This window comes from Caretta caretta, chromosome 3 (genome assembly GCF_965140235.1).
Source record: "Caretta caretta isolate rCarCar2 chromosome 3, rCarCar1.hap1, whole genome shotgun sequence".
Lineage (NCBI taxonomy): Eukaryota > Metazoa > Chordata > Testudines > Cheloniidae > Caretta > Caretta caretta.
Window position 1 is genome coordinate 42735742 of NC_134208.1, and position 14710 is coordinate 42750451.

Sequence of the window (14710 nt, forward strand, 5' to 3'; positions counted from 1 at the left end):
TAGGAAGGGAATAATGAGTGGAGGTATATGGGAAGTGGGTATTTTTGTTCATTTTCTTGGCTGTTTTTATTCCTTCCACTCCACCCCACTCTCTGCTATTGGTAGCAGTGAAAATTGTTGGATTTCTAATTTATTAAAGACTGAATTTTAAATATTTGGCAAATATGCGTACAACTTGGTAGAGGTGACTTTTAGTATTCTGCACTAATTGAAAATAAAAAAACACATATAAAAATAAAATCAGAAGAGGACAAATCCATTAGGAAAAAAGAATTTAATTTTGTGGAAGAGGTGTTCTCTGGGATTCTCATTTCCTCCTATACCCTTCCAACATGCCAGTTTTCCTCCTATGCACATCCCTCAATGGCACAATGCAGTGGCAATACTTTTGAGCTGAGGGGGGCTGATTTAAGACGCCAGTATTAAGTAGAGTGAGATGGGACCCCTCCTCTTGCCTGTGCAGCACGCAAAACCCCTGCCAGGTAAGGGAATATGGGGACTGATGTCAGATACTCTATGTGACGCTGGGCTGCTCCCATACTCGAGAAACGTCATTTAAATCTTTCAAGAGGATATTACAAAGAGTGAATGATTTTAAAAGGCTTTTTTAAAAAGTAATAGCTAAAATCCCAGCCTCATAGCATCACGACCAAATGACAGATCAAGAGACTATTGTAACCTCACATTCACTGGCACCCTACAGATGGTGCCCACCAGACAGCCAGATGCTGCTGCAGGAAGAGTACATTATTTCATTCTCCCCTGGTTTAATTCTTGAAGTGACCAACTGAGTTTTGTGCATTTCTTTAGACAATTTTAACTTTTCAAAAGTGTAATAAAGACCGAGAAAATCATATGAATGCTTTCCTCATATTTATTATGGCAGGGCACGGACAATTAATTGTCTAAAAAAAGTCACCAACTGGCTCTGCTGATCGTATCTTGGTCCTAATGTATTAATGTGCACTTAATGAGTAGGAGCAACAATAATGTTTAGCACTTCTGTCATGCTTTTCACTTTCAGGGAGCTCTACAAACATGAGAAACAAATTCTCAGGTTAAATTTAGCATGCTTTGAAAAAAATATATATATAGTTATTATATTACTCTAATATCTTAGGCCCCAGTCTGGCAATGTGATCTTCATGAGTGGGCCCCTATGCATAGAAGCAGCACTACTGACTTAAATAAGGCTCTGTGGAATCACAGGCATCCTCCCATGCAGATCTCATTGCTGGATTGGGGCTTTACATAACAAAAAACAAACAAAATATTAAAATCTTATTTACTTTTTCCAATGTATTTTATTGTTGAACTCTTACTATTTTGCTCAAATACTAGAACAATGCTGCAATATTTAGCTTGCTGGGCAACCATTACATCCAAACAAAAAGAAATCAAGTCTATCTTTAAAAAGTTGTAAAATACATGAAAATAATTGTATTAATATTAGATTCTGCAAATCCTAAATCTCAGATTAGGCCCTAAACTATCCCAGAGGGTCCCTTTATCTAATAAATCCCCACATTATTCCTGTTGGATACGTTAATAAGTTGTGTTATTGCTATTTTAGAGATAATGAGTCACAGAGAGTGAATAGTCTAATCCTTTAAAATGCTGCATGTCTCCTCCCAGAGTCTGAAATCAAGGACAACTGAAGACATTTAGGACCTTGTGTAATATGCTGAGCAGAAGCAAGTTTCATGTGTCTTGGCAAAGATCAGAGTTAGTTAGTGTCAGAGTTAGGGCTGCCCACTGTTACATAATCCACATGACACTCACATACTCTGGAGTCTTGGCATTCCTCCAGCCCTGCCCATCTGGAATGCTATTTATCCAGTGGGGCTGCAGGGATTTCCTTGCAGTTTCTCATCATCATCATCATCATCAGAGGACAATATGGTAGAGAAACTGCAGACAGCCAACCTGCTTCTCTTTTTCTGCACTCCTGCTGAAGTCAAACTGGTATGAAGCAACTGGGATAAGGACAATGTACAAATAGCTATCTGCCCCAGTCCCCTACCGCTCAGAAGTGAAAGGGCCAGGAGGGGCAGGCAAGGAAGGGGAGAGAGAACAGGGAAGGGGATGAAAACAGGAATAAAGAAGAGTATCGCGGCTTTCCAAATCCCTGTAGCTGCTACTGACTCTTCTAACACCACACCTGAGTGGTGCAGTGGGACAGGCTCCTTGTACCACCTATTCCACTGCATGAGAAGGTGGTGGAGAATAGCCCTGCAGAGGGACACAGTTACTTTTTCTAATTGGCAAGAAATTTCTAAATAGAAGCAAGTGCACAAAACGTGCCAGATATGCAGAGCTGAGAGTAAAACTCAGGGCACCTGGTTTCTACTCAAACTATATCTCTGTGCCACAATCTGTGAATCCATCTCATTCATGTAACACATACTACTATACTAATTATATTAAATTAGTGATTCGGAGCTAATGACAGCAAAGTACTGACCCTTTCCCCACTCAATTGGTTTTATTCTTATAGTTCCAACATGCTGTAATATATTATCATTCTTCAGTAGGATTCCTAGATTTCTTGTTCTGGATACTTCTCTTTCCATAGGTATGTCACAATTGTGACTCTCTGTGATAGCAGATGAGAAACCCTGATACTTTAAAAATGTATTAAAAGTATCATATTTGCTTTTTCCTTTAATTAAATATGCACAAATGAATTTACGGTTCATGAAAGTGAGGGGCAGGTAGTACTGACATGAGTCTGCTATAATGCTGAGAGGTTCTGTGCAAGATTCCCATGAAAGACCTGATGATATATCTCAGTCCACACCTAAGCTTCAACACCCTTGCAATTACTGTTGAGCACAGCTGTCAATTATAGTATGTCACTTTATCCAAAATGATATAGTGGGCTCAATTTTCAGCTGCACCAAATTTACACTTGGTACAGCTGAGCAGAGGAAGCAGCGGAAGGTGACTGTAATATGCATTTCTGTTCCTCCAATCTTGGCCTGGCTGAGGGCCAAAATGCAGCTGCAGTAGTCCCATAGGGATTACTGAGCCAGGAAAGGATCAGGGGGAGCACTATGTACTCCAGCCTGCCCCTCCCTTTTCCAACCCATAGCATGCTGCTCCCTGCCCTCTCCATCCATTATCTGAGGGTGGTGAGTGAGAGAAGCTGGTGGGATAGAGACACCTATGCTGGCTCTCTTTAGGGGAAATCCATGGCTGCTCCTTTAGAGCATCTTTCTAGCTAGTTTGTGAAAAGGCTATGCAAAGCAGCGCGAGCTATGGCTGAAGACTGAGCCTAGTGTTTGTTTTTTCAAACCTACTTTACATGGATATTATAAGGATTAATTAGATAAATTTTACAAGATACTATGAAGATTTGAAGTACTATATAAATGCTAATTATTATTGCAAGGATAAACTAGAACTACGGGGAAACTAACCCACTTCATATAGATGGTCACCATCACTTAAATTCAGGTCTCCAAAGATGGGAGCTTAGTGAACTAACCCACTATGATAAATAGGCTCCAAATTCAGCAGTATTAGTTACACCACATTTAAAAGCAATGTGGTTGCAAATGGAACTTTACAGAAAGTTAAGTGGAGAGGTACTGAGGCAGAGAGGAGGCCCAAAAACCATATGCAGAGCTCAGATACATGATACAATTCAAAAGTTTTAAAATTGTAATTAAAAGTAAGTTAGTGAAATGTATCTTTAAACTTTTTTCCCTATTTATTACTGTTGTTTACTGTGAATTGTTTGAGTGAACAGTATTATAATTAGTGACATGCAAAAATCATAATCTTTCATTTTATAAAAATGAATTTTTAAAATAGCTACTTATAATGACTATAAACAACATGAGGTAGTCTGTATTAATGCACTGCTTGGTGAATATAGTTCGAGACACAGCCTCTGAGTGAACTTCAGCTATATTTTAATTAGACAATGAAACACAATAGACCATGCGGTAGCTGATTAATGCATACCTTAGCTGTGCAGTGAGGTGCAGCCAAGAGCCTCCAGCAAACTAAGATTATTTATTAATTAGCATGAATGCAGTCAACTGTACACTATTGTGATTACTGTAAAAACTGGGGAAATAAACTCATTTATTATCTCAATTGACACTCCTGTTAGCAATCTCAGCAGCAAGGCCAAAGGTTACAACTTGGCAGCAGCCCCTGCGGTGCCCTATTATTCTGGGCAGGCCTTATTTGGTGAAAAACTCTGTCTATATAAAAAGAGACCACTTAAAAAAAAATCAGGTCTAACATGTCCAGTAGGCCAGTGAAAATGCCTGTATATGAAGAAGGGTAGAGTACCAAACTTCCCCAAAGATGTATATTGTATATTTCTGGTAGAAGCATATAATCAAATGTAGGTCAAATTCAGTCAAACTTTTGTGGCATGGAGGCCAACCTAAGTTCTCAAATGCAAATTTTTTGAGACTTTCCAGAGCATTCACAACGTGAAAGCCAGATGGATTTTTCACCAAACCTAGCTTTATATAATTAAATTCTACCCTCATTATAAGGCTCTCCTCATTAGAACACTCTAAAATAAAACTACCTTTCCTTGCTTCCTGTCTACCTTATACTTTGATTTAACAACGCCTTGGTACAACGCTCCAAAAGCTGGTGTTGTATGAGAAATTGCTACGTAAAAATGATGTTACTATGGAAAGAATTTCAGAGAGTAGGCTTCACATGCCAGTTATTCTTATGAATATCTAGGACATTTGTCTTCCTTCGTGATGAGTAACGGAATAATTAAGTTAACTGTTAGAAATAGTTTTACTACCCAAAACATACTAGGGTACAAATCAATTTAGTTTATTTAGATCTAAAACTGTTCTGGTATACAAACCTGGAGTTTTAGTTATTGTTTCATTAACTTCTCTCACTCCTTTACCTACAAGTAAAAAAACAAATTATCATTTTTATGAACATATTTATTCTTCTATAGAATGCTAAAACATAATGCTTGATTAAAGCAATTATCCCTCCTATATTTGCAGCAGAAATAACTAAAGCCTAGAACATATTACAGATTCAAACCCATACAGCCGCACACATTCATTGGGAAAAAAAAAACCCTTGGGAAACCAGCACTTTTATTGTGATAAATTAGTTGACTACAGAGGTATGTATTTAATGTATTCAGGCCTAAAGTTTATTGTTTTATATCAGTCCGAGTGCTATAAGAGAGAGCCTTATAGTGAGGATGAATTATGTATCTATGTAAGTATAATAATGTATTAAATCAAAATTAAACAAATACTACTCGTGAATAACGCTAGGGATATGGCACAAACCAGCAAAAAGATAGGTAACTATGTCAATGATGACACAGAACAGAACCACATCAGGTGTACATTAGTGTGGCTCCACTGAAGTCAATGTCAATTTGCACCATTTGGGGGTTCCAACCCCATATTGTTAGGTGCTTAAAAAATACAAAAGTCAGGCAGATAGACTATTCTGTTGTGTGCTCTTTTTCTTCAGAGGCATACCGGGTGAAATCCACCCCTGCGCAAAAGAGCTCTCAAAAGTCCTATGCACTACTTATGTCTTATTTTGAAGGTTTGAGTAACATGTAAGTGGTATACTTTGTGTGAACTCTTTGCACAGGGGTGAATTGTACCTTAACAGCTATGTGTCAGCTCAAACTAGTTGGCCGTTGTTAGCTTGCATGCACACATGAACACTACTGGACATTTTTTTAATATTCTGTTTACTGGTCTTAAAAAACAACAGGGGGGAAAGTCTTACACTTCATTTGAAAGGCTGCACTTTAAAAATATCTCTCAAACAACTCTTCATCAGAACTAGTGATATATAGCACCCTTAAAAATTATTTTGCAGGGAACTGGTAATGGAATACAAAGAACCAAAATGGTTTATGTTCACTAAACATGTTTTTATTTATTTTCTACATTTGCAAGTTGCATCAAACAAAATGTTACAGGCAGCTAGTCAATAGCACATACTTTGTTTTTTGTTTTTGTTTTTCTGTTATTTAAAACTGTTAAAAGTTTAAATGGTGCAGAGATAGAGATTTACAAACCACAATCAATTTAAACATAAGGGCCAAATTTTGCTGTCAGAAATCTGTATCCAGAGTATGCCAGTGGAATTATATCAGATTTACACTTATGTAATTCAGAGCAGAATTTGGCCCAATGGCTTATTTTCAATTTTGTTGAGTTTTATTGTTCACTTTTATTTTAAAGGAAACACATTCTCCATGGATAAAAAAAAATGCACCTAATTTATCCAAACATACCTGCATGATTTCAAAAGCCAGTCTGCTATGAAAGAACTTTAAAAAAAGTTAAACCCCTATAAATAATGTAAATTAAGCACTGAAAAACACATTTAAAGAATGTTAAGATTTGACACAAACTGAGATAAGAAAGAAAATGCACGGTTAAAATTGACAGCTTGTCTTGAACAAATTCTGATCTTTTAGTTTAACTTTTTTATTATCTGTAGGTATACTTTTTTCTGAGTGAGTTCAGGATATCACTTTGAATGTATTCATTTGCTCAGTTTGTGTTATAATCTGAACACTATTATGACAGTTTGTTTTATTGTGATATTAATTGGTCCTAATTCAACCCTGGTATACACTCTAAAATCAATAGAATTATACTAGGATAAATATGAGTCCAATTTCTGTAGAGTGTGATATATCACTTGATCAACAACTTACTTTTACAAATAGGTGGCTTTCCTGTCCATTTCATATCTGGTTTACATGTCCGGTGCTCTGATCCACCAGCAAGAAAAAATCCTGGCTGACAGGTATACACCAAAGTGTAACCTAAAGTAGGAAGATCTATTGCTTTCACATCTACATGCGCTGGTGTCTCTGGCTGTCTGCAAGCATGAGCTGAAAGGGTTTTTTAGGGTTAGCAAAAGCTGCAACAAACAGTTGTACACAGTATCTATTTACAGAATTTAGAACAAACACATGCCAATCCATCTCTTTTCACTTAGCAAACTTTCTACCATTTAAAAAATGGCAAGCAATTTTTATATTTTCAGCAGAAGTAACGTTGAGACTTTGTGATATATTGTTGTGTTGTGGCAAGTGGGAAATAATGACTCCTACTAATATCACCTATTTCTACACAGTACACTGAAGATCCATTATTAAGGCGAAGGAGAAAAAGAGTTAAAAGGAAGAAAAGCCAGGGCACATGCCATTGCAAATTATTCTGTGATTGGTATTGTATTGTTGTACTGTCATAGCTTCAAGCATCACATAAATTCAGTGTCTGAAACAACCTTGAAAATTACCGTGATTAGTGTGCTAAATAAATTCATTATAAACATCAAATGAAATAAAGGTTCCATAGAAAGGTTTTATCATACTTCACTGGGTATAACAGAAATTGTTGCAATAGATGTCTCAATCTTTCTGCTCCATTTGTCCATTTATAACATCTCAAAATTAATCTGAAATGGGATTAGAATCTAAGGTCATTCTAAACCAGTGGTTCTCGATTAGGGATACATGTACCCCTGTGGATAAGCAGAGGTCTTCGAGGAGGTACTTTAACTCATCTAGATATTGGCTTAGTTTTACAACTGGATACAAAAAAAACACTAGCAAAGTCAGTACAAACTAATATTTCATACAGACAATGACTTGCTTATACTGCTCTATATACTACACACTGAAATGTAAGTACAATATTTATATTCCAATTGCTTTATTTTATAATTATGTCATAAAAATGAGAGTAAGAATTTTTTCAGTAATAGTGTGCTGTGACACTTTTGTATTTTTATGTCCGATTTTCTAAGCAAGTAGTTTTTAAGTCAGGTGAAACTTGGGGGGTATGCAAGACAAATCAGACTCCTGAAAAGATACAGTAGTCTGGAAAGGTTGAGAGCCACTGCTCTAAAGTATTATTTTTATTTTAGATCAGTCTATTATATTATAGTAGTTCACTGATGTACTCTAACCATCACAGAAATCCAAATATATTGATCTTCCAGCTTCCCACTTGCAGCCCAGAAGAGCTGTGGAGTGATGAGTCACACTTCATGGTTCACAGAAGACTAGCCAACAAAATGTTCCTACACATACGGTGTGCCATATTCTGTTCTCAATGACACCAATATAAACACAAAAAAATCTACATGAACTTTAGTAGAGTTATAACAGATTTGCTCTGGTGTCACTGAAAGCAGAATTTAGCCCAACAGAGTTGATACAGTGACAGTAAGCACGATGATAAAGATACCATTTGTCAACGGTCACCACACCATGGCATCTGACAGACAGAAATTTACTGCTACATTTAGAAGAGTAGATGACTGCAGTAAACTATGTAGTATCTGTTGGCAAACTCTGACTTTGAGACAGTGGGGAGTATGTTGCATATTATCTACTATATGAGATTAAAAAGTGTATTGGTTTGTTACCTTGTCAAAAACTACATTAAATATTGTCAAGTTTCCTTCCCCACTCTGAACTCTAGGGTACAGATGTGGGGACCTTCATGAAAACCTCCTAAGCTTACTTTTACCAGCTTAGGTTAAAACTTCCCCAAGGTACAAACTATTTTACCTTTTGCCCTTGGACTTTCGCTGCCACCACCAAATGTCTAACACCGGTTATTGGGAACGAGTCCGTTTGGAAACGTCTTTCCCCCCAAAAGCCTCCCAAGCCCTACACCCCCTTTCCTGGGGAAGGTTTGATAAAAATCCTCACCAATTTGCATAGGTGACCACAGACCCAAACCCTGGGATCTTAGGAACAATGAAAAAGCATTCAGTTTCTTAAAAGAAGAATTTTAATGGAAGAAAAAGTAAAAAGAATCACCTCTGTAAAATCAGGATGGTAAATACCTTACAGGGTAATTAGATTCAAAACATAGAGAATCCCTCTAGGCAAAACCTTAAGTTACAAAAAGACACAAAAACAGGAATATCCATTCCATTCAGCATAGCTTATTTTCTCAGCCATTTAAACAAACAGAATCTAACACATATCTAGCTAGATTACTTACTAAATTATAAGACTCCATTCCTGTTCTGTCCCCAGCAAAAGCATCACACAGACCGAGAGAGAGGCTTTGTTTCTCCCTCCCCCGAGCTTTTGAAAGTATCTTGTCTCCTCATTGGTCATTTTGGTCAGGTGCCAGCGTGGTTATCCTAGCTTCTTAACCCTTTACAGGTGAAAGGGTTTTTCCTCTGGCCAGGAGGGATTTTAAAGGTGTTTACCCTTCCCTTTATATTTATGACACATAAATTTTAAAGAAAAAAACCCTATACTTACGAATGCATTCAGACTGTATACCACTCCAAGTTAAGTTTGCAAGACAAGATCGAGTAGTAGAGCCTTGAACATGATAACCCTTCCTACATCTGAAAAAGACTGTGCTTCCAACCTGCAGGATCAAAAGTAGAATATAAGAGAAAACGGGAAACCAACACTTGCAATCAGTTGACAGCATAGTGATATGCTGCCAGGGAGATTTTTAAAAAAAGATCATCAGTTTGCAGTTTACAGAGTTAGATTTTTTTCCTTATGCAATCAAAGTCTCATCCATGATGGTAAAACTGAATTTATCTGCCAGTGATAGATGGAAAAAAATGGATCAGACTGGACACACAAAAAGGAACCACACTCTATACACTCTCAACTTTCTAGTCTACCAATTTGTGTGACAGAAGCAACTAAAATGTGTGACAAATGACTAAAATGGTATTTCTACACATTGCATTACATTTGACTTACCATAACTAGAAAACCTGCTTTTAAAGATTTTTTTCTCACTGTATGAATTAATAAGCTATTTGTTTAAAAAGAAAATAGGAAAATACAAATTCCATACTGTGCAATGATAAAAGATCTCCTGCAGTTACACCTGCAGTTATATTCATACAGAAAATTATGGGCATAATTGTTTATGCTACATTTGTGACTATGTACTACCTAAGTTCTGCTTGAGATGCTCAAGAAGCGAAGTGATGATTGACAGGATTGAAAGCTGTACTGTGATTAAGTGGGATGAGAAAACAGTAAGGAATGCAATCTCTATTAGAAAGAGTAGAACACTAGACTGCAAGTGAAGAAGGCAGTTCTAAGTAAAGTGGTCATAAAAGTGAGAAAAGACCACTTTCTTTACAATCCTTCTGAGGAAAGGAAATTAAGGAAATGGGATAGGAATTTCAAAGATTCACATGTTCTAAGGCCAGAAGGGACTATTGTGATCCTCTGTTTTCTCCTTCATACCACAGGCTATAGGACTTCTTTGAATTAGTTTCTCTTAGGTTAAAAGAGAAAACATATCTTTTAGAAAAAAAAAAAAAACATCCAATCTTGATTTTAAAATGGCCAGTGAGGAAGAATCTATCAGAAACCTTGGTATGTTGTTCCAGTAGTTGATTACCCTCATTTTTAAAAATGTGCACCTTATTTGTAGGCTGAATTGGTCTAGCTCAGTGGTGGGCAAATTGCGGCCCATCAGGATAATCTGCTGGCGGGCTCTGAGACAGTTTGTTTACATTAGCATGGCCACCCGCATCTCCCAGTGGCCATGGTTTGCCATTCCCGGCCAATGGGAGCTGGGGGAAACAGCGCAGGATGTGCTGATCAGGAACTGGCCGAGAATGGCAACCCACGGACACTGGGAGGTCAGGACAACTGAGGATGAAGAACTGTCCATTGAGGAAGTGCTTTTGCTGACAGAGGAGATGAGTTGGTAATAGATTTGATGAAGGAGTAAGGAAAGAGATGTAAATTATAATAATATGGAAAGTACAAATAGATATTAATGTGTATCATGCAAGTGAATAATATTTAATATTTAATAAAAATAATACACTGTCAAGTTATAGCACCTTCTGTCTGAAGATCTCAATGGACACTACAGAGGAATATAAGTATTATCAATTTAAGTGTATACATGGGGAACAAAGGCAAGAGAAGCTAAAGCCAACATTTTCAAATGTTGGTGCCTAACATAAAATCTATATTTAGACATCTAAAGAGAGGTGGCCTGATGATCCCATGAGCACAGCATCTACAATCCAATTCTACTTGAAGTGGGTCTGAAAATTAGGACACTTTTGTTAAACATCTAATTGATGGTATGGATTTTCTTGCATAATTGGTTGCACTGAAAATTTCCATCTCAATGACATGTCCAAAGACATACAGAGAGAGTAGAGTCTAGAATAGAATGCAGCTCTTCTGACTCTTAAGTGCTCTTGCTTTTTGTAAAAATATTGTCAATTATGATACTAGTGAATACCAGTATGAATTTCACCGTAAACTGGAATTTCATAACAGGAAGTGTCAATCTAGAAAGGATTTAAATAGGTCAAGGAAAAATGAAACATCTATGCTCAAGCCAGTAATAGAGTTATGTATCTTTTTCAATCTTCAGAAGGAATAAAGTAATTTACTCTTCATATTGCTTAGCTGAGAAAGGGCTGGAGGTGTGTATGCATTTATATAGCAGAGCAATGAAATACAGCTAACCGAAAATGAACTCAGGTAAGTCAGAGGTGATGCTGGTAAGCACAGATAAATACCTCAAAGAATTGCCCTCTTCCATAACATCTTTCTCGAACAAGGTCATCTACCCACAGATTGTTTAAAGTTGATTCCCAACAATGGTGTCCTATTGGATACCTCACTGAAACTGGATATTCAAATAATCACAGCTGTAAAATGTGTCCCCTTCCATCAGTAGCATCCAAAAACTGCATTCCATCCTATCAGACTGACCTGACTCAGTGATGCAAGCATTTATGATGTCAAGGCTCTATTACTACTAGTAGTTATATCTAGAAATGAAACCCTGAACAATCTAAGACCAAAATAGGCATTAAGAGTTACCAGTGCCTTCAATAATAAATGAGGAGAGAAACTGAGTCTGTATATTCTGGAGAAATCAGTGATAGAGAGTGAGTTGGTGCAATTATGATCCATATATTCATGGGAACTGGTGATACAGGTGGATGTATGAGATAGAAGGGATGCAATTTGATCAAGATATTCAGAAAGGCTAGAGTTACTGGAGAAGTACAGGCTAACAAAGCTCAAGAGATAACTGACTGGAGAGAAATCATATGTCCAGGAGTTGACAGAAATAGGTAGGGGACTAATTTAGGGACAGCAGAGATTTACTGAAAGACAGTTACTGTATTCACTATAGTAAACACGTTCCGAAGTAAAATTTCACTAACAATTTATACTCTGATAGAATCCTAAATAATTCTCATCAGTCCGAACATTGAATGACAATGACTCATTATGGCAGTTAGGTACTTCTGTGATATTTTCTCAATTTCTTTCAAGACAGATGCTTAATAAACTAATATTTCGTGCAGAATTAAGAGATTATAATGATGACACTCAAAGAGAATTTTGACCATCATGCAGACTATCTTGAGCTTCTGTGTTTGTGCATGGAATTCAATATGCTTTTATAATTGAATGAAGCTACTTGATGGCATGTGCCAGGGTCTGATCCAAAGCCCTGAGAATCAATGGGACTTCTTCCAGTGACTTGAATGGCCTTTTGATCAGGCCCTTAGTATATCAGCTATTTACTCACTGTTTGTTAAAGTATGTAACAGCTACTGGTATAGAACAAAACAATTTAATCTGATGGAGAAAAAAATTGAATAACCTTGTAGGGATATAGCTAAAATACTGCATGCACAATATAATTATTGTCCACTGAAAGGTCTATAGCATATCATTAATTTTTAAGCAAAAGTCCTCACTTATTTCAGTGGGGAATTCTACTAAAAACTTATGACATGATATATTCTAAAGACTGTGAGTTTCTTCCTAAAGCTCCATATTAAAACAATAACTGAAGATGAAGCCTGAGGTTTTAGTAAAAAAAAATCTGAAAGTGATAAACATTATTTGTAACATTTAAAGCTAAAAACAATTTAACATACATTAATATTAAATGTATTCCAATTTCAGTAAATTAGTAAATAAAAAGGCTTCTTACCTCATAACCTCTAGAATTGTTCTGTATTCCATAGGGTGGAGTACCAGGATCTGTGCAAGTGTTATGGGCTGGATCTAAATTTTAAAATGGAAAACACAGGAGATGTTATTTCAGTTTAAATTTTCAAAGATAAATTAAAACCACAAAAATTACAGTACTTTTTTTTTTCTTTCAATATGTTCACAAGTAATTCATGAAGATAGTTTTGGAAGCATAGAGATTTCAGTACTGGGATTTTTTTTTTTGTACACAACTGACCGCTTTGAATCTTGTGGAATACACAGCACATTGTGTCAGTCAAAAGCATTATACATAATGCAGATGTAACACTGAGAGACATCTTTCGCTCCTCGTGTTCTTTTCCTAGGAACCACAGAGTTGTAAAGCCAAATTTCTGAAAACCAACCTTAGGAAGCTAAGCATAAAATTATTTGCCAGAAACTCTTTTTTGTGACCATGAAAGCACATGCTTTAAAAGAGGCCCTGAAACCCAGCTCTGGTTGAAGAGTTAACAGTACATCTCAGAAAAGGTGTGAATGTCGAGTTCCCTTAAATCCTGGGCTGGCTGTCCTCTGGTCTGGTTATACCAGCTGCCAACATACCCTAGAGACGGACATGACAGTTTTGGAAGATTATCGGGATGCTCAGTCATGCCTGTTAGGTGGGCAGGATGGAAGGTGGGTAGCATAGGAGCTGAGAGGATGGCTGTACGCCACCAGAAACTCCCACTATATTGGGATGATCCTCCCATGGCTGGCTATTCTGGTTTTGTTCTGGCTCTGCAATATAAAGCAAAGGATTTGGGCCTATATTTCCTCTGTAACAATTTCCAACGCTCTGTAATCGTAATCCTATAATCCAGTGGTGTGATATATCATTTCTTTATAGCCTGATTTCCAATTTCAATGCTAGTCAATCACTTTCATCATCCTATCGCTAGAATACATAATGCACTAATTTATAAAGGAAATCTTAGTGGCTTCAGAATTCAGATAGATGGGAACCTAACAGATGACATTTTAAAAAACATGTAGTACTTGAACAATCAAGGGACTTTTAACTTCATCATCAGTTAGTCTGGACAGCTGCTAATGGAAAAATGAAACAGATCAGTCTTTTTTTTAAAAAGTGCATCACCAACAGAAACCAACCTCTTCAAAAAAAAAAAAAAAACAGAATTAGATAGCCCACAGCTATTATAACAAAATAAGCAGTGTCAAGAAGTGGTAAACATTGCCATCTTTGGGGAAATTTGTTCCTGTAGGAGATTATTTTTGTTATAATTTTTTTCAACCATCTGATTTTACAGGTAAAAAATACCTTTAAATTACTGACACCTTTCTTCTTCCCACAATGATATTTTCTAAAACTGCAGAAGCTCTAATATGAAATGTTTTGTTATTATAATAGTAGAAAAGCTGTGACTGAGGCGGTAAAACTGGGGCTTCTTGAGGTAAACCAGATCTTTTTGATGCAATATATTCAATGTATTTATATATCACTTACTGTAGAAAATAGAAAAATTTTCTGGAAGTTGACTCCCAGCTATTTGCAGGTTTACACCATCATTTTAAGGCTCATATATAATTTTCCTGTAACTCATATTCTTAACTGCTGAATGAAGATGTGACACACTCATATTGCCCACAGCAGCATAGTCTGGATTAACGACATTAGAATTTATTCAGAGTACACATCTGAATTTAGTGTTAGTGGCTCCTCATTAA

The 14710-nt window shown here is 36.6% G+C and overlaps 1 protein-coding gene across 2 annotated transcripts in view; it reads right to left on the minus strand.

Moving 5' to 3' along the window:
• Window positions 1-14710, minus strand: part of CSMD1 (CUB and Sushi multiple domains 1) — a 1991107-nt gene that overhangs the window by 25832 nt on the left and 1950565 nt on the right. The window contains exons 62-65 of one of the 2 annotated variants that reach the window (XM_048845329.2): window positions 12984-13057; window positions 9281-9392; window positions 6701-6880; window positions 4853-4897 (exon numbers count right to left, since the gene is read on the minus strand). In XM_048845329.2, the coding sequence (XP_048701286.2) occupies window positions 4853-4897; window positions 6701-6880; window positions 9281-9392; window positions 12984-13057 (411 nt within the window). The remainder of the gene's footprint in view (window positions 1-4852; window positions 4898-6700; window positions 6881-9280; window positions 9393-12983; window positions 13058-14710) is intronic. The other variant, XM_048845330.2, reaches the window with a different exon arrangement.